This window comes from Anomaloglossus baeobatrachus, chromosome 3, assembly GCF_048569485.1.
Source record: "Anomaloglossus baeobatrachus isolate aAnoBae1 chromosome 3, aAnoBae1.hap1, whole genome shotgun sequence".
Lineage (NCBI taxonomy): Eukaryota > Metazoa > Chordata > Amphibia > Anura > Aromobatidae > Anomaloglossus > Anomaloglossus baeobatrachus.
Window position 1 is genome coordinate 484,022,744 of NC_134355.1, and position 26,129 is coordinate 484,048,872.

Consider the following 26,129-nt stretch of genomic DNA (forward strand, 5'->3'; position numbering starts at 1 on the left):
AAATCTAAACATGACAATACTAAATACGTGTATTTTTTTTTTTAAAGTGTTTTATTTTTAATGGGGTAAGGGAGGTGGGTGATTTGAACTTGAGTTTTTGTTGTTTTTTTTGTTGTTGCTGTATTTAATAGTCTCATTAGGAGACTTAAAGCTGCATTCATCTGATTGATCGCTTGTGCTATACAGAGCAGTTCTGAAGCACTGCGCTGTATAGCAAAAATCACGATCCCCTATAATTTACAGGAGGATTGTGATGAAAGGCACAGGGGTCTTCAGAAGACACCTGGCTATCATGACAACCCATCAGCGCCCCGCCATCATGTGACGTGCGTGCAGATGGGCTGGATCAATAGTGCTTCCTCTATGCGCATGTTAAATGCAGCTGTTAATGGTAGAGTAAAGCGGGCTTTACACGCTGCGACATCACTAGCCGATACTAGCGATGGTGAGCGTGATAGCACCCGCCCCTATTGTTATGCCGATATTTGGTGATCGCTGCCGCAGCGAACATTATCTCTACGGCAGCGTCACACGCACTTACCTGGTCGGCGTCGTCGCTGTGACTGCCGAACAATCCCTCCCTCAAGGGGGAGGGACATTCAGCATCACAGCGACGTCACCGCGACATCACTAAGTGGCCGGCCAATCAAAGCGGAGGGGCGGAGATGAGCGGGACGAACATCCCGCCCACCTCCTTCCTTCCTCATTGCTGGCGTGTGGCAGGTAAGGAGAGGTTCCTCGTTTCTGCGGCGTCACATGTAGCGATGTGTGCTGCCGCAGGGACGAGGATCAACTTCGCCCTAGCGACAGCAGCGATATTTGAGAATGGACCCCCATGTCAACGAGGAGCGATTTTGGACGTTTTTGCAACGATCCAAAATCGCTCCTAGAAGTCACACACAACGAGATCGCTACAGCGGCCGGATGTGCGTCACAAAATCCGTGACCCCAACGAGCAATCTCGTACCGTGTAAAGCCCGCTTAAGTCTGGCTCACAGAGTAGACAGAATGGTGCTCTGAACCTAAAAAATCAAGTCACTATGGGGAGGTAATGCTTCGGCAAGCAAAATGAAAAAAGAAAAAAAACCAAAACGTATAGATACATCCAACGTTTCGGCTGATTGCATCAGCCATTCAAGAAGACATGAAGACATGTCAGAAAGAGTATTCAGAAGGAAAAAAGGAGGGGAAGCTTGCGGGTAAAGGAATACAGGATGCACACCTTTACGTACAGTTGTGATGTATATGCTAAGGGACTGGAAAAATCCAATAGATAATAGAAGATGATAACTGAGATAAGTTTACTTGCAGGGTCTTTTCGGGACTTGCAGTACCTGGGGTCACTAATGAGAACAGGAGAGACAACAACTGCTGTGAGAGATACATCTGAAACCAAGCTGTATCCGCAAAGCCAGAGTAGTCAATAGTTAAGACACAGGACTCCTTATCCCTGTCAGGGGTGGATCTACAAACCTGCTTGCCCCCCCAGGGCTTCACTCCCTCCATGAGGGCATATCATCACATTTATTTGCATTGACTAGAAGACATATTAAGTATCCTATTTTGGGATTGCACCAGGTGTTACAGGACAGGTATCATAGACCTCCATCCTACATAAGATCCCCTTCCTAGAAGCAGTCTTTCTTACCTATTGACCCTCACTCGGGCTTTGCGGATACAGCTTGGTTTCAGACGTATCTCTCACAGGAGTGGTTGTCTCACATCTTCTCATTAGTGACCCCAGGTACATGTCTTCCTGAAAGGCTGACACGAAACGTCGGATGTATCACATGTCACATACAATTTTTCTTGAATCACTTAATAAAAGCATTACGGAAAAGGAACTCTTTTTCTTGTTACTTCTTTTTTCACTTTGAGTGCAGAAGCATTACCCCCATAAAATGCAGCTTTTAGTGATTGACAGCGACATTTAACTGGTTAATAGCCGTGGGTAGATCTTAGATCCACCTGCAGCTGTTAAAGACACTTAATGGCTTATTACATCAGCCATCATCTCCCAGGAAAGATGTTGGCTCAGTGTGTAAGCTTGCATCAGAGGCACAGTCATGGCCATTGACCTAAATATACATGAATGGTCATGAAGGGTAATATATTGGAAGAAAAAAAAATTAAGCATTAAAGAACAACTGTTTAAGGCCCTATGCGCACTTACCGGTTTTGCCACGGATTTCCTGCGGTTTTGCTGCATGTTTCGCTGCATGTTATGTTGATAACATCTCTGCAGTGATTCACCAGCAAAACCTATGGGAAAAAAAAAATGCTGTGCGCACTATGTGGATTTTGACAGCTGCATGTTTTGCTGCGGGATTCCCGCAGCAAAAACAATTGCATGTCACTTCCTTTCCACACGTCGCTGCAGCATTTCACTCCATTGACTGTAATGTAATCGTGAAATCCCACAGGGAATAACGCAGGCAGCAAATTCTGTGCGGTTCATTGCGTTTTCCTGCATTATTTCCTGTGGTATTTCGCGGTTTCGGGACAGAATATTCATCACTGCCCTGCGTCTTGCAGGGAAGTGATGTCATTATGACAGGAAGAGGAAGCGGAGCAGAGAGTAAACACAAATATCACAGACATAGAATACACACAGATCACACTCACACACAGACACAGATATAGAATACACATACAAATCAAACGGACAAATAAAAAAAAAAACACATGAGCTCCGCCGTATTTTTACCGCCCAGTCGAGGTAAACACACAGCGGCGGCCCGGTATTCTCAGGCTGGGGAGGGCGAGGGCAGGCTTAATGCCCCCCCCTCCCGCAGCCGAGAATATCAGCCCACACCTGCCCCGGGACTGTTGCATCCATTATGCGACAGTCCCGGAGTGTTCCCGACTCTTCCTGTTGCCGTGATGCGGTGGCAATTAGGGTAATAATGAGTTATTGGCAGGGCATCGCCGCCACTAAACACAAAAAAGCCACCTCTTTCACCATTTTATTAACCCCTCCCAAACACACAGCTCCGGCGTAATCCACGGAGGTCCCGCGTCGCTTGCATCTAGCCGCGACTGACACTGTACTGAATGCAGCCTCGCAACGAGCCTGCAGAGAGATAATTACAGGTCATTTCCCACGGCCGGTGATGTGAACACACTACCGCCGGGCGAAATGCAGCGTGTCGATTGTTGATTGATCTGTCCTCTATCTACCTATTCCTCTACCTATCTATCTATCTATCTATCCATCCTTCTGTCTATTTATCTATATTTATCTATCTATTATCTATCATAGAAAGAAATTACTTTTTTTTTTTTCTTTCTTTTTTCTTCAATGTGTTTTATTGCATTGAATGCATTAAAACACATGTACCAACCCGCGGCAAAAGTGAGGTAAAAATATCGTGGCAATACCGAGGTAAAACCGCGGCAAACCACATGCGGTTTTCGGGTGCGGTTTGCCGCAGGTTTTTACCACGGGTACGGTAATCTTTCAGACCCTAGAGAATTTTCTTAAGAAAATTCCGTTTTCCAGTGCGCACAGGGCCTTAATTTGTAAATGTCAAGCACATACTGTAGCAAGCATTAAGGGTACTTTACACGCTGCGATCTCGCTAGCGAGATCGCAAGCGATCGTACCCGACCCCGTCGGTTGTGCGTCAGGGGCAAATCGCTGCCCGTGCAGCACAACCTCGCTTAACCCAGTCACACGCACTTACCTTCCCTGCGATGTCGCTCTGGCCGGCAATCCGCCTCTTTTCTAAGGGGGCGGTTCGTGCGGCGTCATAGCGACGTCACACGGCAGCCGTCCAATAGCAGAGGAGGGGCGGAGATGAGCGGGACGTAACATGCTGCCCACCTCCTTCCTTCCGCATTGCCGGTGGAGGCAGGTAAGGAGATGTTCGCTTTGTGTGACACCGCAGGAGCGACGATGCGTGGTGCCGCAGGAACAACGAACAACATCGCTAATAAGCAGAGAACGATTTTTAGTTTCAGGACGACCTCTCCGTGGCAAACGATTTTGACCGCTTTTGCGATCGTTTAAGGTCACTCGTACTTGTCACATGCTGCGATATCGTTAATGACGCCGGATGTGTGTCACAAACACCGTGACCCCGACGAGAATTCATTAACGATATTGCAGCGTGTAAAGCCCGCTTTAGGGTTTGAGAACTCCAATACTAGTTAATGGAAAGTCGTTAGTACAGCAGTAAACGTTCAGTTTTTGTTTTTTTTTTTTTAAAAGGGAATCCATCAGCAAGCTTTTGCTATGTAATCTGAAGACAGCTGGAGATACGGGCTTGGACACAGATTTCAGCAATATGTTAAGGTACCGTCACACATAACGAGATCGCTAGCGAGATCGCTGCTGAGTCACAGTTTCTGTGACGCAGTAGCGATCCCGTTAGCGATCTCGTTATGTGTGACATCTACCAGCAATCAGGCCCCTGCTGTGAGATCGCTAGTCGTTGCAGAATGGTCCAGGCCATTTTCTTCAAAGGCGATGTCCTGCTGGGCAGGACACATCGCTGTGTTTGACACTGTGTGACAGGGTCACAGTGACTGCTGAGATTGTTATACAGGTCGCTACTGCGACCTGTATCGTTCCTGCATCATTGGTAAAGTCTGACTGTGTGATATCTCACCAGAGACCTCCCAGCGACTTACCAGTGATCCCTATCAGGTCGCATCGTTTTCGGGATCGCTAGTAAGTCGTTGTGTGTGACTGGGCCTTAACTTATTAGGCTGTGTGTTGTTTACATACAATGAATGATTGTTTTATCACCAAGAGATTATTTTTAATTAAATGTATTTATTAAAGTTTTACAAGTTACAACCAAATAAACATTGGAGGCTACCCAGCCTCTACCCCCCTCCCAACTCTCCCCTCCCCGACAAACATTAAACAGACTTGTAGAAAGGAGAAATAATGTCAAATCTGCAGCTCCACACATTCCTAGACAAAAGTTTTTAAGTACCATTATTACCTTTATCAATTAATCCAATTAGACTTTTGTTTTTCTTTAGGAGTTTTTGCTTTGTTTGGCATTGTACACATTTAGATGTTATTTTTGATGAAGAATCCAACCTGTTTACTCTCTTCTCCCCAAACCTCCGTCATCATTATAGATAAGTTCTGTAGAAATTTCTCGCCCTTTGCCCCTTGTTATCAATTTAGAGTAAGCCCAATCTAAACCTAATCAGTTCCCTGGAAGCCAACCCTGACCCATCTATCCATCGTGCTCATATTTTTTCAAATTCGATTATGCCATTTCTTTTCCAATATATACTTTTCTCCACATTTATCACCCAATTAACTTTTTTGACATATTCAAATATTGTAGGACTGTGGTCCGAAATCCAGTGTTGAGCGATTAGTTTCCTGGCAATATATAATAGTCTAGATACGGCCACTTTGCCCTCCTCCTCCAAAGGTAAATCCTCCACGTATCCCAGAATACATACAAAGGGAGTTAAGCTCGTCTCTACCGTATATACTCTATTGATTATCTCTGTCACCTCTCTCCAGTAATGTTCAATATCAGGACACGACCACATCATATGTAATAGATCTGCGGAACATATTTTGCATCGCGGGCAGAAGGGGTCAGTTCTAACTCCAATATCAAACAGGAATCTAGGAGTGCAATATACTTGGTAAATAACGTACAGGTGTGACAGTCTGTATGTGTGACGCCCTGGGCAAGCCAGGGGTCACAGGTCATTACACCACCACACCCTACACCCCAGTTAGGAACATCAAGGCTACCAAAATCCTTGTTGCCTTCCTCCAGGGGCTGATGTTCACACCAGGGGGTGGGCCAGGCGGTTGGCTCCGCCCACCGAGGAGTACACAGCCCTGGAGGCAGGAGGGACCAGGCAGATTAGCTCAGGGGGAGCTTGAGTGAGAAGCTAAGTGAAGGAGTAAACAGTGAGTTGAGTTTAAGAAAGTGAAGTTGGAGTAAAGCTAAAGAGAGAAGCTGAAGTGACCGTAGTAAAGCCTGAAGTTGGTCCGGCTGTGTGCCAGGACAGTGACAGCAAGGTCAGCAGACGGCGGTGACAGTCTGAAGGGGTGACTGCTCGGAGGTTGCTGGAAGGACCGCGGACGGGTAGTGGCCCGGCGGTCTGGAGCAGTATACGAAGAACAGTCAGCACCAGGGCAGGGGCCTCTCGGACCCCGGCAACGCTAGGAGTCGCCGTAAATTTGCCAAATCAGTCAGTGAAGGGGACGTCTGTCTCCAAACAACCAAGTCCCGATTGAAGGCAACAGTCCAACCATTGAGGAGAGACACCGCCACCGCCAGGGCACCAGTTTCTCAGGGCCAGCGCCTGCGGGCAAGAGAGAAGTGGGGCTCCTCCGGCTTATATCCAGGCCGGGGAGTGGGGTAACCGGTGGGAATCCATCGCTACCAACAACCGTATCTAGGTGCAAGGAAAAGGGACATCACCGTCACCTACTGGGGAAAGCAAGTGCAGCCGTCCGAGGGACCTGTCCAACCAGCCGTTTGTTTACCGAGAACTGTGTCAACGTCTCAGGCTGAGTGAGTACCACAGTGCCACAAGGCACAGCGCTGCCCCCGCGTCCCTGCACCCCACCAAGCTCTGCATCTCCCACCTCATCACTGGGCCCCGGGATCACCAACCCCTACCCACGGAGGGGCAACACAACAACTGGCTGCTCCATACCATCCTTCCCGGGATCCCCATACGGAGCAGCGGTGGTGTCAACCAAATCACCACAACCGTGGGTGGCGTCACGGACAATAACCAATCCCCACACCCAAAACCCCCCTTTCACTCACGGGCGAGGAGCGCCGCTAGAGTCCCCGGGATCCGGCCCATCGCTCGAGCCACCGAGCAGCAGCAGGCCGCAGCAGCCGGACCCGAGCAGCAGTGGGAGAGCGCGGCGTCCCCTCCTCCGCCCGCGACATATGCCTCCCCCAGTGATAGACTAGGAATTCTTTCTAAAATTTCTACCCATTGGTTGTCCTCAATAGGTCCTATAGCTCGTTCCCATTTTTCTTTTGCGTTTATTGGACAATTCCGGTGCACCAGATATAATAGATCCCAATATAAACGAGAGATCACTCGCGCTGAGCCTCTAGAGGTTGCTATGCGTAGCATGACTTTGTTCTGCTCCAATGCTCTACCCGTAATAGAGGTTTCTGCCTGATAGGCATGTCTCAATTGCAAGGACTTATAAAACTCCGAATTCTGGATCTCAAACTCTGCTTGCAACTGAGGGAAGCCTCTGAGTTGGCCCCCCTCCACAATATGTGTAAATCTATTTATCCCTCTTAAAGCCCAGCTCCCAAACCCCTCTAAATGATGCAAGTTAGGTAACCATGGAGTTTTCCATATAGAGGTGTATTGTGAAATTTCCTGAATGTCTTGTAGTTTTTTTAGCTTTATCTCAAAGTTTTTGGATTAGTAGTAGGGTTGGGCAACTATTAGCAGCAGCTCCGAAGCCTCCTGCCTCTAGAACCTCATATAGACTAGTGGAGTGAAAATATTGTTGAAGAATCATATATTGTGCCCCCCCCCCTCCAGGGTCCTCCCATCCCCTAATGTGCTGAAGCTGAGCCGCCAGATAGTAAACCCATGGATTGGGTACCGCCAGACCTCCACTACTTTTATCCCTCTGCAGGGTCTCGAGCCTAATGCGCGGCATCTTTCCGCTCCAGATCAATTCCCGGAATAATGCATTTACCTTATGGAAAAATCTTTGTGGGATCCATTGTGGAGAGTTGTGTAGCTTGTATAATAGTTGGGGCATCCAGATCATTTTGATCAAGTTACTGCGGCCAACTGCTGAGAAGGGCAGGCGAGACCAGACTTCCTTCTTATCCTTAAATTTCGACAGAATAGGGGTTAGGTTGAGATTCTCATAATCCTCAACACGAGTGGTGACTATTATCCCCAAATATTTAAACTGGGCAACATCCTGTAGGCGAGTGTATGTAGTTAAGTGAGTTTGTGGTTCCATCCACTGGAAGTAATACAGACTTTTCCCAGTTAATTGATAGACCTGAGTACTTCCCAAATTCTTGTATAACCCCCATAGCTCTTGGCAGTGATGATGTTGCATTGGCCAGAAAAAGGAGTGTGTCGTCTGCGTACAATGCTATTTTTTCCTGCTGACCACCCCTCCTGAACCCTGTTATGTCTGGGTTGGATCTAACCATTGCCGCCATAGGCTCAACGGCCAGAGCAAATAGTAAGGGGGATAGCGGGCATCCCTGGCGGGTGCCCCTACCTAGGTGAAAAGGTGAAGTAAGGCATCCATTAACTTTAATCCTAGCAGTAGGGTTATTATATAGAAGTCTTACCCAGGAAATAAAGTCCCTCCCCAGTCCAAATTTGTCAAGTACTGCCCAGAGAAACTCCCACTCAATAGAGTCGAAAGCCTTAGCGGCGTCTAGGGAGTAAATTACTCTATCCCCTGAGTTATCAACTGGCAATTGTAGGTTGAGGTGTAACCGTCGTATATTCACTGCCGTTGATCTGGAAGGCATGAACCCAGACTGGTCCGAATGGATTAGTGAAAGTATAACCTTATTGAGTCTGGAAGCTAGTACTTTAGCTATTATTTTGATATCTGTATCTGTAGGTAACAGAGAGATAGGTCTATAAGAGTCAGGGATGAGGGGATCCTTGCCAGGTTTAGGTATGACAACTATCACTGCTTCTCGCATCGACTGGGGCAAGGAGCCATTTTTGGCTGCTTGCTGGAAGGTCGACAGCAGCTGGGGGAGCAGGATGTCTCCAAACTTTTTGTAAATCTCTGTGGGGATCCCATCTGAACCCGGTGACTTATTATTGGGCATGCAGGATACCGCTAAATGCAACTCTTCTAGTGTGAGTGCACTGTTTAGGTATACCCTGTCCTCATCTGAAAGTGAGGGCAAGGGGATGTCTTTCAGGTAAGAAGCTGTTCCCTATCATATTGCAGTTTAGTACTGTAAAGTTGTTCGTAGAATTCAGAGAAGGTAGCCAAAATTTGGTCAGGTTGATTGACTATGGTCCTGGTTTTGTCCCTTAGCGCCCCCACAAATGTGTTCCCCCTGTGTGCTTTAGTAATCACCGCTAATAAATGACCCGCTTTTTCGCCCTCTTCAAAGAATCTCTGTTGTGAAAAAAGTCTTTTGTTGGTGGCCCACTCCTTAATGTGAGAGTCATATGCTTCTTGTGCCTCCCTCCATTCCAGTAAGTCCCGTGTATCCCCTGACAGAATGTATTTCTATTCTGTCGTCTGGACCCGTTCTTTAAGAAAAATTTCAAATTGTGCCAACTTAATTTTAGATCTACTGACCCCCTGTATCAGTGACCCCCTCAGACAGGCCTTCATGGCATCCCAAACAGTGTTAAGCGACATCACCCCAGTACAGTTGTCCTGAAAATAGTATTCAAGGGCTAGTTCAACCGGGCCCACATCTATAATCTGTAGCCAAAAGGGATTAAAGGACCACAAGCTACGGGTACGATCAAGCCCAGGTAAAATATTAAGTCGTGTCAACAGTGGGGAATGGTCTGATAAACCTCTAGGAAGGTATTCTGTGTTTTCCACCATTGATAGTATACCCTACGAGCACAAGATCAGGTCTATTCTGGACAGAGTGTTGTGTGTTTTGGAATAGCACGAGAATCGCTTGACTCCAGGGTTTCTGATTCGCCACAGATCTGAAAGTGCCAGTTCAGCCACCATCCCCCCAAATTTAGAGTTAGGATGGTGTTCTAAGTGAGTACCCGCATTGTGTTTGTCCTAATATGGGTGAATGATATTGTTGAAATCCCCCGTGCACACCACCTGTACATTGGGGGCCTTGCTAATCATTTCCGCAATTTTGTTCATAACAGTATTATTATATGGAGGCGGTATATAAAACTGTTATCAGAAGGAGCTCCTTGTTCAATATTTTACAGTGCACGCAAATGAATCTACCTTCCTGATCTACTGTGGATGAAATGATCTCAAATGGGATTGCTCTGTGGACTAAGATACTGACACCTCTGGAATGAGCTGTGTAGGTTGAGTGGAAACAATGGCCCACCCATGAGCGATTCATGTATGCCATTTTGTCGCCCTCCAAATGTGTCTCCTGTACGCAGATTGCTGGAAAGTGGGATTTGACCTGTTCCATTACTGCTACCCTTTTTGTGGGGTCCCCAAGCCAAGGACATTCCAAGAAAGAATGTTAATCCTACCCGCCATCCTGGTGCTATACGTAAGTAGTGCAAGCAGTCACACCCGGCAAAGAGTTCCAACCCTCCTCCACCTTCCTGAACCATTGAGAACCATTAGCAGACATAAATATAAAAGCATCATTAAAGCTGCAGAAACATTTCCCCCCTCCCTCCCCCCGCATCTAACAGTTGTCCCACAACATAAACGTTGAAACTGGGGCACCAGTCCATCCTGAAGCCGAAACAAGAGAGGCAAAATTCCCGCTTCCCAAAATGGTTTAAAGCAAGAAAAAAAAAAAAAAGCCTGAGAACAATGAAAAATGCAGGGAAGTGAGAAAAATAAAAACCGTCTCTGGAAGTGAAAGGGAAAGAAAGGAAACCCAAACTCCTCTTCCAGGGAGTTCTGCTGGAACCAATCAATGGGTACCATAATAATTTTATCCACTGGGCCAATCCTATGTAATCGCAGCAGAAAGTCGAGTATTCATCACCCATAAAGTCCTTAAAGGGTTACATATCAATGTTGTGGATTTTGCCTGAGCCGTTGCTCATTCATATCGAGCCATCTGAGAATGTCTCTTGCAGTGCAGCTACCCTGAGCTTCGCTGGGTACAGCATGGAGTACGAGACTTGTGCATTTCTCAGGCGTCGTTTGACATCTGTGAATTGAGCTCCTCTTTTTGAAATTTCAACTGAATAATCAGGAAAGAAGCATATTTTGTGGCCGTCCACCGTTATGGAGCCTTTGTTTCTAGCCACTCTTAGGATCGCATCCCGGTCTTTATAATGTAGTAGTTTCACCAGGACAGGTCTTGGAGGAGCTCCCGGAGGCAGGGGTCTGGTGGGCACTCTGTGGGCTCTCTCTACAGCATACAGGGGGGATAGGACCTCTGCGCCAAATATTTTTTGCAGCCATCTCTCAAAGAATTCTGACGGATTTGTGCCCTCCGTATTTTCTGGAACCCCTATCAGCCGCACATTGTTTCTCCTCAATCTATTTTCTAAATCATCTGTCTTGTTAAGTAGAAATGCCAGTTGCTGATCATGCCTGTGGGAGTCACGGGTAACCTGGGGCATCTTGTCCTCTAAGTCACTGATTCTCCCCTCTGACGCAGTCATGCGGTCATTCACTTTTTGGAGGCTCTGTTTCACACCAGATAACTCCTCCATGATTTGGCCCATCTGGGAGCTGAGGGATGTCATCATGGAGCCATTTTGAGCTATAGCTGCAAGCACGTCTTTCACAGTGGGCTCAGCACCCTGCAGAGTTGTGGCAGGCTCAGGGGGACATTTCTTATGCATGGATGTAGGGAGCTCCAGCTTGTTTTGCAAGCCTTGCTGTGATAATAATGAGTCTGCATTAATTTCTCCTCCCTCCTCCACTACATTGAGGGGGCTGTGCTGCCTGGAGCTCCCAAGTTTAACTCCTGCATCTCTGTGTACCGTGGGAGCCCTACATTCTGTGCCCCTGGAATACTCAGATAGTTTTTCAGTAGCATGCATGGCTGCAGCTCTCCCTACCTTGGAGGCTGGCATCTGTGTCCCACCACCATTTTGTGCAGTACCTTCCATTCCTGCCGCCTCCTCCTTCTGCCTCCTGCTCGTCCGTCCCCCCAGCCATGTAACCTCCGTCCAAGCTGTGCAATAAGTGCAGGGTGGTCTCTGGTTGCTGCACGGAGGATTTTTGTCATCTCCACGGCCCAGTGGAAGTCAGGATAACCGGCAGTTCCAGGAGCTCTCCTCTTAGCTTGTTCTCACATCTCTGGCCAGGCCACACCCCCACCAAGAGATTATTACTGCCCAGACAACATATCTCACACCTGCTAGACTCACCAGATTCCCTTCTCTGATAAGCAGATCACTGTCACTAGATAGTGTACACAGAAAGCTGTGATGTAGGCAGGGTTAGCTTTCTGAGCTCTGCTACATGTTACATCTAGAAGATAACTTAAATAGAAAGGGATATATGCTGTGCTGCCATGATGGGGAGACTATCCAGATTATGATTTCAGTGATTCTATTTGAATGCATTTTGGAGAGATTCCCTTTAAATGGCAGATCTAGTATGTAGCACAAAGAGTCTTGTACTAAATAGCAGTTATAGGATGCATATTACCGCTAGTCTAAGTACCGTATTCAATAGCAGAGCAATAGCCAAAAAAGAAATATGTTTGATGTAGGGTGAAAATGTGATGTCAGCCTAGCTTAGCCGGTACATATTTCAACAAAGATAAGGCTGCGAGGTCAGTCATTTTTTCCATAAACCTGTAATCGTTCTACAGATTCCATCTGGGGTATTGCAAATTTCACCAACGATGAGATTTTCAGCGCCAAGTTCTTGAGTATTATAACAAGCAATTTTGAACATGTGGTTATCTGCTCAGAGTTTATACTTTATCCTCATATCATTAATTCCTGCAATGATTATTCAGAATCTAATACCTGAGATGAAAATGTATCACCTCTCCAACTGCAGAAGATAATACAGTAAATCATTGTATTGTCACTCAAAGACACAGAGCATATGAGTTCATGTACAACTCTATGTAAACTCTTCAGTATTCACCACCAGTCCTACACACTAGGTTCAAACTAGGAAACTCAACATGAGCCATCATAAATTAATAGTCACTCAATTACGGAATGGAAACAGGTCTGGTACTAGGCATTAGTACCGACAATTACAGCAATTAGTGAAACACAATCACACAGATAATACCAAATGTAATTTACATAACCATATTTTATATCAAGGTCAACAAACAAAATACAAATCTGTATACATACAAAACAATGCCTTACCTATACTTGGACTTGAGCCGGTCAATCCAAATCAGGATGCATTATTCATTACTTATATCATCACATGGGAAATACTCTGGGTAAAGTAAACAAACATGCATGCTTTGACCCATTTTTTTTTTAATTGGGCAGAAAGTAATAGGCTGCTGCCAGACTCTTCCATGGCAATGATTAATCTCTAAAGAAATGAAATCTAACATGTGTCTATTAGTGATGATAGCGCATTACCATGCTTGGATGCTCAGTACTCAAAACAAGCAGGTTAGATGGGCTCAACTCATTTACAGAGTGTAATGGAAGTCAATGGGAAACTTGAGCATTTTTTCAGAAGCTCTTCTGGAGAAATGCTTACATTTCCCATTGACTACCTTTATACTCGGTACTCAAGTCAAGCCCATCCAAGAGTCCAACCTGCTAGTGTTGAGCACCCGAGCATGGTGCTTGCTCTTAACTAGTTTCTATCGTCATAAGAAACAGTGGTTCCAACTGAAATCACTTTTATTCAATAGGTGAGGCCAACTTTAGACTCTCTACCACCTATAATCAGCCTAACAGTAAAGCAATATGTTCTGCCACTGTCCACAATCTCTTGCTGCTACCTACTCCATCCCTTCTTCTGGACAGGAATTGCTTCTCATGTTTAGGCATGGATGCAACATCTGACTAGTTGTGCCTGCTGCTCTATGATTGATGCAATCCTGCCTTAGGTTCTGGAACTATGCAAATTTATGTTTTGCAGCTCCATCCTTGATTGTCTATGAATCTTCTGTGTTTTCCTTAGTTATGTAGGGATTGGAGAAATCTCAGTAGATTGGAATTATACTTGCCAGAGTAATAAACATCAGTATTAACATTCTATCCCTTCATTTTTGGCGTCGAATGACCAAGATAAGAAAAAGCACAAAAGTTAAAAAAGTGGAAAATAAAAGTAATTGTTATGTTCAATAACCTTTTATATGCTAACTGACTCGTAAATCAAAAGCAAAGTTTCTTATTAAATCTACAGTATTTGCTGATGTATAATAACAATGGCTGCTTGTCTTCTCAGGTGCTCTTCACAACCACACTGGTGGCTTCTTTTGGAGCTTCCATTGTAGATTGTCACAGCTGTAATGACGGACACCATGGCAGAACCCAAACAACCCATTGTCAATATCATGTGATACAAGTTTTCCGTCATTTTCTATTCTCTGCTCTTTTGAGAAAAGAAAGGAAATGAAAACAGCCATGAACAGAGCCTCGGACTGCGATAGGCATTTCTAGTAATAAACAAATGAATGTATGATTTAATGTGTTTTTGAGAACTGATAATGTTACAATAAGAGGATTTCTCTGTACTGTATTCTTTCTGGTCACTTTCTGCTTTAGGGGATATAATCAGTCACTTATTAGGCACTTTACCAGGTCATCTGAGCCGAGCGGCAGGCGCTAATGACACACATGATGAAGACCACTGATCAGTAATTAGAAGACCTTTCCTGTTAGCCTCCTTAACTCAAGAGTATCAATGTTGTCAATATTCATCTGATATTGTGGTATCCTTCCATCAATATACCAACCTCCACAATTAAGTCAATGGTATTTTAATTTGCCTTGTAAAGGCTTTATGGCGAGGAGTCTTGTTAGGCAACGTTCCCTTATTGATAACATGTAAGGCTTTCCAGGTGTGATGTATATATGGTCTAGAAATGATCACAGATTACAATTAGATCAGCTGCTCATATCACAGCCAGAAAATGCGGCAGATTACAAGATGAATAACAGATAAGACTTTTTTGCAAGGATTCCATTTTCCAACAAAGCGCATTGTATGAAGAGAAATGTCAGTTTTCTGATATATATTTCTGTATCAAGTCTTCACTGTTTTCTAATTGCAGTCAGTGAATGGAAATTCTTTATGGTTTGCTTTCAGAGCATAGGATATCTGATGAACATGCAAGTATGGATTATGTGTTAACATTTATTAATCTATCGCCGCCTTCTCTGAGATCCCGCACAGTTCAGTCCCTTTCTGAGTGATGTTACTGCTCTTCAGGCTCTTTGTGACCCAGAAGTGGCTTTTACAGTGTAAAACTATAGAGCGTCAGAACAATGGTCCATAAACTTATAGAACCGCTGAACTACGTAGGACCTGGGAACTTTACTTTTTAATAAATTGGTAAACGAGGAATTGTGACTTGTTTTTATTTTTCTATTTTTATATCTTTCAGGTGAATTCCCTGGACTACGGTGGACCTGTGAGGACTTTTTTTTGTTTATTGAAAGTGTGGGGGAGTGTTTTTTCAAATAAAGTATTTTTGGGTCCGTTTTTTTTTTCTTTTCACTTACTGGGTTAGTAATGGGGGTGCTTGAGAGATGCTTCTCCATTACGAACACCAGGGCTTGATGCCGGCTGACACTACACAGCTGACATCAACCCAAACTACAATTACCCCGATTGCCAACACACCAGGAAAATCGGGAAGAGCAAAAGTAAAGCGCCAGAATTGGCGCATCTAATATGATGTGCCACTTCTAGGGCAGCTGTGGGCTGTTTTTTTTAGCCTGGGAATGCTCAAATAACCATGGACCTTCCCAGCCTGATAACATCAGCTCACAGTTGTCTGCTTTAACTTGGCTGGTTATCAAAACTCACCCGTCGTTTTTTTCATTTATTTAATAATAAAAAGCTGTCCAATAAGTTCCAAAGGGTGCCATTTTATATGTCGGGTGGTTGTGCACTTATATGTCTGTCTGTCTATAACCTTTATCTATATAGCATTCATTGGGGTCTACAAAACCTAGAAAAACAAAAGGTGAAAAATGCATGGAAAACGCATAAAAAACGCAGCAAAAATGCATGCAAAATGCACCAAAGACGTGGCAAAACCATAGCAAAACACGTGTTTTTGCCACTGCATTTTTTCTGCCAAGAGATGTAGAAATGGTGAAAATACTGGCGCTGCCGGTAGGTCACAAATCGCCAGAGACTGATCGATGCAATGCTGGAAACAGATGAAGATGCTGTAAAGTGAGTATAAGACAGGGGTCAGGGGCCTTAGACTTAAAGTACCACTCCAGCAGTGCAATAAAAAACAAACCTGGAGTGGTGCTTTAAAGCACTGTTATGTTTATCTTAGTAAAATACATTGCACTTTCATAAATATTTCCTATTTTACACTATGGTTGAATGTCTGCTTGTCCCACTTACTTTTCTTTCTTTATATTGATGATATTTATTCAGCTAAATACTTAAAACTTTTATATGAGGCATGTACTTATCTGCATATGTACCGCCCCGCGCTCGGCCACGGCCGAGCCGCTCAGATCCGGGCTCGTTTCTGGTGGGTGGCTCGAGCTCCTCCCGGACCAAGGGGGGGTCACGTCGCTCAAAGGGGTTTGGCGCTACGTGAGGGGTGGTGTTCGGTGGAGAGGTCCATGGCCGGGGCCGAGGTTGTTTGGGGATCCTGTTTGTGACGCCAGAAGAAGCGTATGTGTACCGCCCAGCGCTCGGTCACGGCCGAGCCGCTCGGATCCGGGCTCGGTTCTGGTGGGTGGCTCAAGCTCCTCCCGGACCCAGGGGGTCACGTCGCTCTGAAAGGGGTTTGGCGCTACGTGAGGGGTGGTGTTCGGTGGAGAGGTCCACGGCCGGGGCCACAGTTGTTTGGGGATTAAGTTCGTGACGCCACCCACGGGTTGTGGTGAATGGATGGACACCACCGCTGCCATTGACTAGGCTGCCGGGGACGGTGTTGCGCAGCCTGGTGTTGACCCCTCCGTGGGTAGGGGGATGATGGTCCCGGGGGCCCGAGGGAGGTGCTGAGGCGGGGGAATGGATGCGTGCTGGCGTGTCGGTGCGGTGCGCGGACCGAAGGCACTGTTGTACTCACTATTACAGACATGCTGGAGTCTCTGGTAAACCAAACAAGATGGTGGACGGTGCCCGCAGCCGGCTGCGCTTTTCCCCTTTTCAGGTTGGTGGTTTCCGCCTTTATCCTGCACCTCACTTTTGGTAGAAATTATGACTCCTATGCCTGAGCAACGGTAGTCCGCTCCCCAGCCTTGTGTGTTCCGGTAGAGCCAGTTTGCCCGCAGACGCTGGCCCGTGGGATCTCGATGCCAGGGCGGTGGCTTTCTATCCCTATGGTTGGGCTGTTGTCTTCAGTCGGATCTTAGGTGGGAAAGGACCTAAAGTCCAGTCCTCAATCAGTGGATTCGACTCGGTCCAGTGGTTTCTGGGCCTCGTACTGGGTCTGAGTACCCCTCCTGGTGCTCCGGTTTCCAATCGGTTCCCCGGTTTGGTACCGGCGGGCCACTACCCGGTCCTGGTCCCTTACGGTTCCACCGGCTGTAAACCCAAATCTTGCAGGTGGCCATCACAGTCTGCCTCCTTGCCAGAGGTGACTGGGCTCCGACCCAGACACCTTGGGTTAAACTGTGGCAGACCTGGACACAGGTCTGCACTTGAACTCCACTCCACTTCCCTGTCAAAACTAATCTACACTACTAACACTGTGCTCCCCACGGGGAATGAACTGTTTTTCCTGCCTCAGGGCTTGTGAACTCCTTGGTGGGCGTGGCCAACTGCCTGGCTCTGCCCCCTGGTGTGAACATCAAACCCTGAGGGAGGTGACACGGGTTTTGTAGGTTGGCTGCTGTCACCTTATTAAGGGGGGAAGGTGTTTGTGTAAAGGCCTACCTGTGACTACCTGGCTAGTCCAGAGCGTCACACATATGCATGATATAGGTCTATTTCATTTAATTATGCCACACCCACCGCTACATATCATAATTTCTATTCACAGTGCCCCGTCTCGTATTATAAAATATTTTTATTGGTCCACCCTGTCTAACAGGTCATACAAAGTTTATCTCCCCTACATATTCTATTACTACTGGTGGTCGTTCACCGCAGCTGGCATCAGGCTTAAAGGGTAACCCATCATCTAACTCTGCCTACTTCTCGCCCCTAACTGGCGAGTCAGCTGAAGGCCGGACTGATGACTCAGTCTTTTTGGGTGCATGGCACGGCCCGCACCAGCACCAATTCAACAGCTCTCTATCTATATTGGTGAGTACCCATACAAAAGCACATTAGTTTCACCCTATATTCATAAGAAGATAGAGCGAAACACACATTGGGATTGGAATATTTACACACTGGTCTCTCCCTATCCATTATTCTTTATTACTATTTGCCCTTCAAATTTGCCAACTTTTGGTTATATTTATTTTTTATATCTTGTTAGGTTGTCTGGCCACTTGGCCTTTGACAATATGGTATGGACATATATAGTTTTGTGCATTATGATCTATAATCTGTATTGGGTCTATCCTGGGTGGTAGAAATTACATTCTCTTGTATTTGATCTTTTTACTCATGTCTTTTGATGAGTTTTAACTAAAGGTTGTTACATTTATTTGTCTTTTTTGCTGCGATAATTTGCAGTTTTCTTTGTCTTATAGAAATAGCACCAGAGAATGTTTTTCCCTGGATGCTATGTGTTATGGAGGATCTGGCAGTGATACATGGTGGTTTAAATGGAAATATTCATCTTATGAGAACCCTGAACAAACTATAAGAACACTTGACTTTAGTAGTCAATTATTTAATACTTGTATTTTTTGCACCATTTTGGTTTATTGAGTTGTTTATACTTTGTGGGATTTTTTTTATGCTGCAAACCATAAGGTGTTAACTCTTGCAACTTTTATTAGTGTTATGTCCCTTACAAATTGCTGTGCTTGGTTTCAACAGACAACTTATGCTGACAAACTTCCTTCAAATGCTACTTTCAGAAAAGAAAAAGTAGAGGGGAACCAACTGGACCTGTTCTGATGAATTTAGGAGTAAATACAGAGGATGGAAAGTTAAATCTCGTGCTTCTGTATGAACAGAGTTAAAAAAAACCCTTGTTGTTGTGGAAAACCCATGGTACATGGAGTATGATTAATGAACCAGAGGATGGACAGTAGTGTCTCTCACAGGTCAAACAAAATGATGTTTATAATAAAGCAAGAGGACATAATGTGCTAAGAGAATAATGACAAAACTAAAACACGTGGAGAAATCACTGGAAATGTACCTTTTATTTTTGTCTTCTATTTGGAGGATGAAGATGACATCATCCGATGCCTGAAACTTCGTTCCAATTTCTCCCCACTTTAATTTCAGACTCTGGGGTCCGGCAGCGGCACACTCAAGCCGAGGAGGTAGTGGGGGAAGAGGGCTCGTCTTTACGTTGATTGCTTCACTCAATGGTCCAGCTCCAATTTCATTCACTGCTTGAATTCGGATTCTTGAAGCAAAAAAGAAAGACAGTGTAAGAAAAGCCGTGATGGAACAGCTCTCAGCTACTTTTCATGGCATTTTCTTAAGTTTTTGCAACCAACTTAGAAACTATTATCACTAAAAATTCACTTTGGCACAGTGTGATCTTTTTGTCAGTGCAGCCATTACTGAGCTGTTGGGTAATGGGACAATTTAGTCAGCTATACAATTTTATCACAAACTATTGTATGTTCACTTGTAGAAAGAAAAAAAAAAAATCCCTAAATGACTGTATAATCCATGTAGGAAAATTAAATTCACAGGGTCTAAATACTATGGTAAATCAAAGTAGCGCATAAACAATGTTACAGTCCTGGGAAAGGAATGATAAATTGTTTAGAAAAGGTTTTCTTCGTAAACGGAAATATTTTAGCATAAAGTGATTTTAAAAAGATGAACAAATACGGAGTCCAAATGCAATACTGAACCTACAATAATTCTCGGTCCATTCCCTCAAATTTTGACATGGGATGAGAGCTTCCTTCAATAAAAGGTTGCAGAAAACTGAACTAAACCACGTTCTAAGATTTGATGAAAATGAAAACCTTTCATTGAAAAATTATGAAACAATAATAACATATAATGCCAGACATTATTACATTCTATACTGCATGGGTACAGTGGGGAAAATAAATATGTGACACACTGCTGATTTTGCAAGTTTTCCCACCTACAAAGAATGGAGAGGTCTGTAATTTTTATCGTAGGTATACTTCAAATATGGCAAAAGAATAAAAAAAATCCAGAAAATCACCTTGTATGATTTTTAAATAATTAATTTGTATTTTATTGCGTGAAATAAGTATTGGATACTATAGAAAAACACAACTGATACAAATATTTGGGACAGAAATCTTTGTTTGCAATTACAGAGGTCAGACATTTCCTTTAGTTCTTGACCAAATTTGCATACACTGCAGCAGGGATTTTGGCTCACTCCTCCACATCTTTCAGGTTTCAGGGCTGTCACTTGGCAACATTGAGTTTCAGCTCCCTCTAAATATTTTCTATTGGGTCCAGGTCTGGAAACTGGCTAGGCCACTTCAGGACCTTGAAATGCTTCTTACAGAGCCACTCCTTATTACCCTGGCTATGTGTTTCAGGTCATTGTCATGCTGGAAGATCCAACCACAACCCAACCTCAATACTTTTACTGAGGGAAGGAGGTTGTTGGCCAAAATCTCTTGATACCTGACCCCATCCATCCTCCCGTCAATACGGTGCAGTCGTCCTGTCCCATTTGCAGAAAATCACCCCCAAAGTATAATTTTTCATCCCCATGATTCACAGATGGGATGATGTTCTTGGGGTTGTACTCCTCCTCCTTCCAAACACAGCGGAGTTGAGTGGAGTTGATACCAAAAAGTTCTATTTTGATTTCATCTGACACGTAAACATCTCTGGATCATCCAGAGGGTGATTGACAAATTTCAAATGGGCCTAGACATGTGCTGGCATGAGCAGGGGGACCTTGCATGCCCTGCACTATTTTAATCCATGACAGCATAGTGTGTTACTAACGGTAATCTTTGATACTGTGGTCCCAATTCTCTTCAGGTCATTGACCAGGTCCTCCCATACAGTTCTGGGCTGATTGCTGACCTCTCACAGAATTATTCTTACCCAAAAAGGCGAGATTTGCATGGAGCCCTAGACCAAGTAAGATTGACAATCATCTTGTGTTTCTTCAATTTTCTAATAATTGAGCCAACAGTTGTTGCCTTATCACCAAGCTGCTTGCTTTTGCTTTGTAGCTCTTGCGACTCTTATGCTGATCTACAATTTTGTCCCCGTGGTGTCAGACAGCTCTTTTGTCTTGGCCATGGTGGAGAGGTTGGAGTATGATTGAGTGTGTGGACAGGTTTCTTTTATACAGTAATGGGTTCAAACAGGTGCAATTTAATGAGTGCAAAATAGGAGGGCTTCTTAAAGAAAAAAAAAACAGGCCTGTGAGAGCCAGAATTATTGCTGGTTGGTAGGTGACCAAATACTTATTTTATGCAATAAAATGCAAATTAATTGTTCCAAAATCATACAAATGTAATTCTCTGGATTTTTTTTATTCTGTCTGTCACATTTGAAGTGTACTTATGATAAAAATGACAGACCTCTCCATTCTTTGTAGGTTTGAAAAATAGCAAAATTGGCAGTGTATCAAATACTTATTTTCACCACTGTACATACAAGTTAGTAATGTAGAGGTTTAGAAGAAGAGTAAAAGCCAAGCATGCATGCCTTTGCTCCATTTATTCTCCAAGGATCTGCTGGAGATAGCAGAGTGCTGTATGTGGCTTTTAATGACCATCCCATAGAGAATGGTGTGGAAGTGAGCATGCCCAATCTCCACTCCAATCTGATGGGACTCTACATATCTTTGTTCTTGGTATTGTGATAGGTCCCAGAGGTTGACCACTCAACAATCCAGTAGGTTATTCCCATCCAATCAAGAGGGGAGAATGTTGAAATTTGGTGAAACCCTTCTAATTTGATTTGGATAGTGTAGCATATAGTATGCGAGTGAATTAATCCAAGTACAATCTTTTCCCATATTCACTACAATCCAGGACTCAAAAATTTTTTTCATTCAGGGCTACAAGCGATAATAGGAATCTCTCACATGACACTATATCATGTATAAAATTAGATGAAGAAAATGGGCATCAAATCTCACAAAATGTACGTGTTCTGTGGAAATTAGATAAAATGTCCCTGTGGGCATAGTGCGCTATCTTCCAAAATGCCCAACTGGGGATGTTCCATGTATATAATACTGTATATAGCTGCAAGAGTGTAAAAAGAAGATGAGCAATGTGACTTCTATATTGACATCATAAATTACCCCAATATTGTTTCTGAGAGATTTATTAGCATGTTTCATAGGTTTATTGCCATTTTTCAGCTAGAACATTTTTCTCATTATTTTCCTAGTGTTGCTTCTAAACATAAACTGCTGGAGATCAGTTAGTTGCTACTAAAATCCAGCAAAAGGTCTGAACTTTAAAATATGGCCTAAATACATGAAAAATACTACTCCTGACCTAATAATATAAACATGGCAATGAGAATTCTATTTACAGTCTCGCCAGTGCTCCTAGACCAGAAAAATCTCACCAGCGAATTAATCATCGACAAGATGACATGAGAATGAATTGATATGATCATTCCCAGATAATTAACTCATTCATTGCGCTATCCATACCCCAAAGCGACTACAAAACATCATGTAGAAGAGAGGCAACTTCTAGATTACATGACACCCCAGATTTGATGTAAAGGAATGCATTTTTACTTGGTTAAGTGTCCAGAGACCTAAGTTAATGCTTTCCCAGTCTGGCTATACATGGGACATTAAGGAACCACGTCGAGAAGAATTTTAACACTTTTTTTTCTCTTGAAAAGCTACAAACAATTTTATACTCATGTATTACCAAAAGGTTATCTTTTTTAGTATTTATGACAAAGTGTTTGGACTAATGAATAGCATTCTCCGGTGTTGAAAATGTGTATTTTAATATCTGCCCAAAATTATATTTTTTTAAGAATTGATTTTAAGTATTTATATGATAAGTAACTTTCACAGTGCTAGAACAAATAACTTTTCAAGTCATGGGAATGCAGAAAAAGACTAGGTGCATGTATAATATTTATGGAGCTATCTAGAGAATGATGTACTGAACAAAAATATATACGCAACCATTTTTGTTTACACTCTCATTTTTCATGAGCTGAACTCTAACATCTAAGACTTTTTCCATCTGCACAAAAGGCCTTTTTCCCTCAAATATAATTCACAAATTTGTCTAAATCTGGGTTAGTGAGCACTTCTTTGCAGAGATAATCCATCCACCTCACAGGGGTGGTATATCAAGGTGCTGATTAGACAGCATGATCATTGCACAGGTGTGCCTTAAGGTACCGTCACACATAACGAGATCGCTAGCGAGATCGCAGCTGAGTCACCGTTTGGTGACGCAGTAGCGATCCCGTTAGCGATCTCGTTATGTGTGACACCTACCAGCGATCAGGCCCCTGCTGTGAGGTCGCCGGTCGTTGCAGAATGGTCCAGGCCATTTTCTTCAAAGGCGATGTCCTGCTGGGCAGGACACATCGCTGTGTGTGACGCTGTGTGACAGGGTGACAGTGACTGCTGAGATCATTATACAGGTCGCTACTGCGATCTGTATTGTTCTGCATCGCTGGTAAGATCTGACTGTGTGACATCTCACCTGCGATCTCCCAGCGACTTACCTGCGATCCCTATCAGGTCGCATCGTTTTCGGGATCGCAGGTAAGTCGTTATGTGTGAAGGTACCTTTAGGGGTACTTTGCACGCTGCAACATCGCTAGCGATCTCGTTAGCGATGTGAAATGCTAGATCGCAAGTGTGATCTTTCGAGATCGCAAATAAGTCATTTTACGCATGTGCGATCTCGAAAGATTGCACTTGCGATCTAGCATTTCACATCGCTAACAAGATCGCTAGCGATGTCGCAGCGTGCAAAGTACCCCTTAGGCTGGCCACTCTAAACCGTGCAGCTTTACAGTATTGAGGAGGTCTGGGAGGGTCAGAAAATCAATCAATATCTTATGTGGCCACCATTTGACAGTCTGCCATTTTCCTTGTACAGTGAAAACCTGGATTCATCCGTGAAGAAAACACCTCTCCAACGCCAGCCGCCATTGAATGTGAGCATTGGTCCACTCAAGTCGCTTACAACTACAAACTGCAGTCAGGTAGAGACCGTGATGAGACCGATTAGCATGGAGATGAGATTCCCTGAGACTATTTCTGACAGTTGCCACAGAAATTCTTTGGTTATGCTAACAGATTGTTGCAGGAGATGTCTGGGTGGCTGGTCTCCGATGATCCTTCAGGTGAACATGCTGGATGTTGAGGTCCTGGGCTGGTGTGGTGACATGTGGACTGCGGTTGTGAGGCCGGTTAAATGTACTGCCAAATTCTCTGATACGCCTTTAGAGATGGCTTATGGTGGAGACATGAACATTCAACTCACGAGCAACAGCTTTGGTGGAAATTCCAGCAGTCAGCATGACAATTGCACACTCTCTCAAAACTTGCCACATGTGTGGCACTGTGCTGTGTAATTAATTAAACTGCATATTTTAGAGTGGCCTTTTAATGTGGCCAGCCTAAGCCACACCTGTGCAATAATCACGCTGTCTAACCAGCATCTTGATATGACACACCTGTGAGGGGGATGGATTATCTCCGCAAAGGAGAAGTGCTCACTGACGCAGATTTAGACAAATTTGTGACCAATATTTGAGAGAAAAAGGTGTTTTGTATACACAGAAAAAGCCTTAGAGCTTTTGGTTCAGCTCATGAAAAATGGGAGCAAAAACAAAAAACAGGTTGTATTTATATTTATATTGTTTAGTATATATGCGATCAAAGCTGACTGTCCTTGCCTTTCCTTTCAAATGACCTGGTACAAGATATACTTGAATACAAAGATGAGGTCTGAGTCAATCTATTGCTGCTAATGTACTGTACATGTGGATTTCCTGAAAGAACAGGAAGCCCCAATGACCAGTTTAAAAAACCAAGGTTTTTTTATTTTAAATACAGATTAAGTGAGGAAAAACTGAATTTAAAATAAGAATCTCATTTAAGCAGTATGTGAACTCCTTTACTTTGGTAATATCCCTTGAGATTTTTAATTATTTGTCTACAATCTATAATGCGTATAGATAACGGAAATAACATTTACATGTAAAATCCTATTGCCAGCTAGCACGGATGTGTTTACTAGGTGCAAGCCTTTATTCTGGGCTGTTGTCGGAGGATATGGTGACAGAGCAATGAGCTGCTGATTTATACAAATGTTCTCATTATGTGGTGTAAACATTATAGTCAGCCAAATAAAGCAAGTTTTAGAAAGTAAAAAAAATGCATGACTGTAATTGGACATCAGTTCAGTCCTTTACAAATGTGTTTTTCACACAAATGAGCAAGAACATATCGGCTTTTGTCCACTTAACAGTCCATTGAAAGCAAAGCTCTTACAGTAGATAGCTGTTGTACAAGAAAAAGAACCATTGTTTGTATCTGGTAAAGAATAATGGAAATGAGGAGTCTGTCCAGAGATATTGGTGATCTTTATTAATATAGATTTTTGGCAACTTAAGGAACAAGCCGTCCTAGTTTACTTGTGGACGTACTGTATACTTAGCTGTGCTGCACATCCATGATTTCGGTGTGTTATTTTCTGCAAATCAGTTTTTGCCTATGCCTAGAATATCAATGAATAATGGTGAAGTATGTGGCTAACGTACATACTTGTCATGTTGTACCCTGTCTGAAAGACAACAAAAGGTCACCTTTGGAAGCTCATGCACCTACTTAATATGTTATCCTTCATATTCCACTAAAGTAAAAAGGCAAACTTGACAGTATGAATAAAATGAATGAAAATAATTTAAACAAATTACCGTACATGATAAAGTCCTGGCCAGCTACAGCCACCACTGAAGGGAGCTTCACCACCATTCAACGCAAGTATAAAATAGCATCCAGTGAGGCTCCCTCCAGTTACTGCTGAAGGCAGCTAGGAATTTATCACTTTAAGATTTTTATTTTTAGGTTTTTGATGGGTGGGAGTATTGAGAGGGAAAGGGGGGGGGGGGCATAATATATGTTGTATAGCTTAATATGACTATTACAACTTAAAATTGCGAGACAGTATACACAGCATGTGACTTCGGCTGAAAAATAAACAGAAAGGACAGGCTAGTGATGAGCGAGCACTACCATGCTCGGCACTTGTAACGAGCAGTTGTACGCCCGAATGGGTGTGACTCGAGTACCTGAGTATAATGGAGTCAATGGAGACTCAAGCATTTT

The 26,129-nt window shown here is 43.8% G+C and overlaps 1 protein-coding gene across 1 annotated transcript in view; it reads right to left on the minus strand.

The window, feature by feature from the left end:
- The window catches only part of FNDC3B (fibronectin type III domain containing 3B), a 538,015-nt gene that overhangs the window by 43,566 nt on the left and 468,320 nt on the right, over positions 1-26,129 (minus strand). Inside the window, exon 23 of the mRNA XM_075340617.1 lies at positions 19,020-19,232. Coding sequence (XP_075196732.1) covers positions 19,020-19,232 — 213 coding nt within the window. The remainder of the gene's footprint in view (positions 1-19,019; positions 19,233-26,129) is intronic.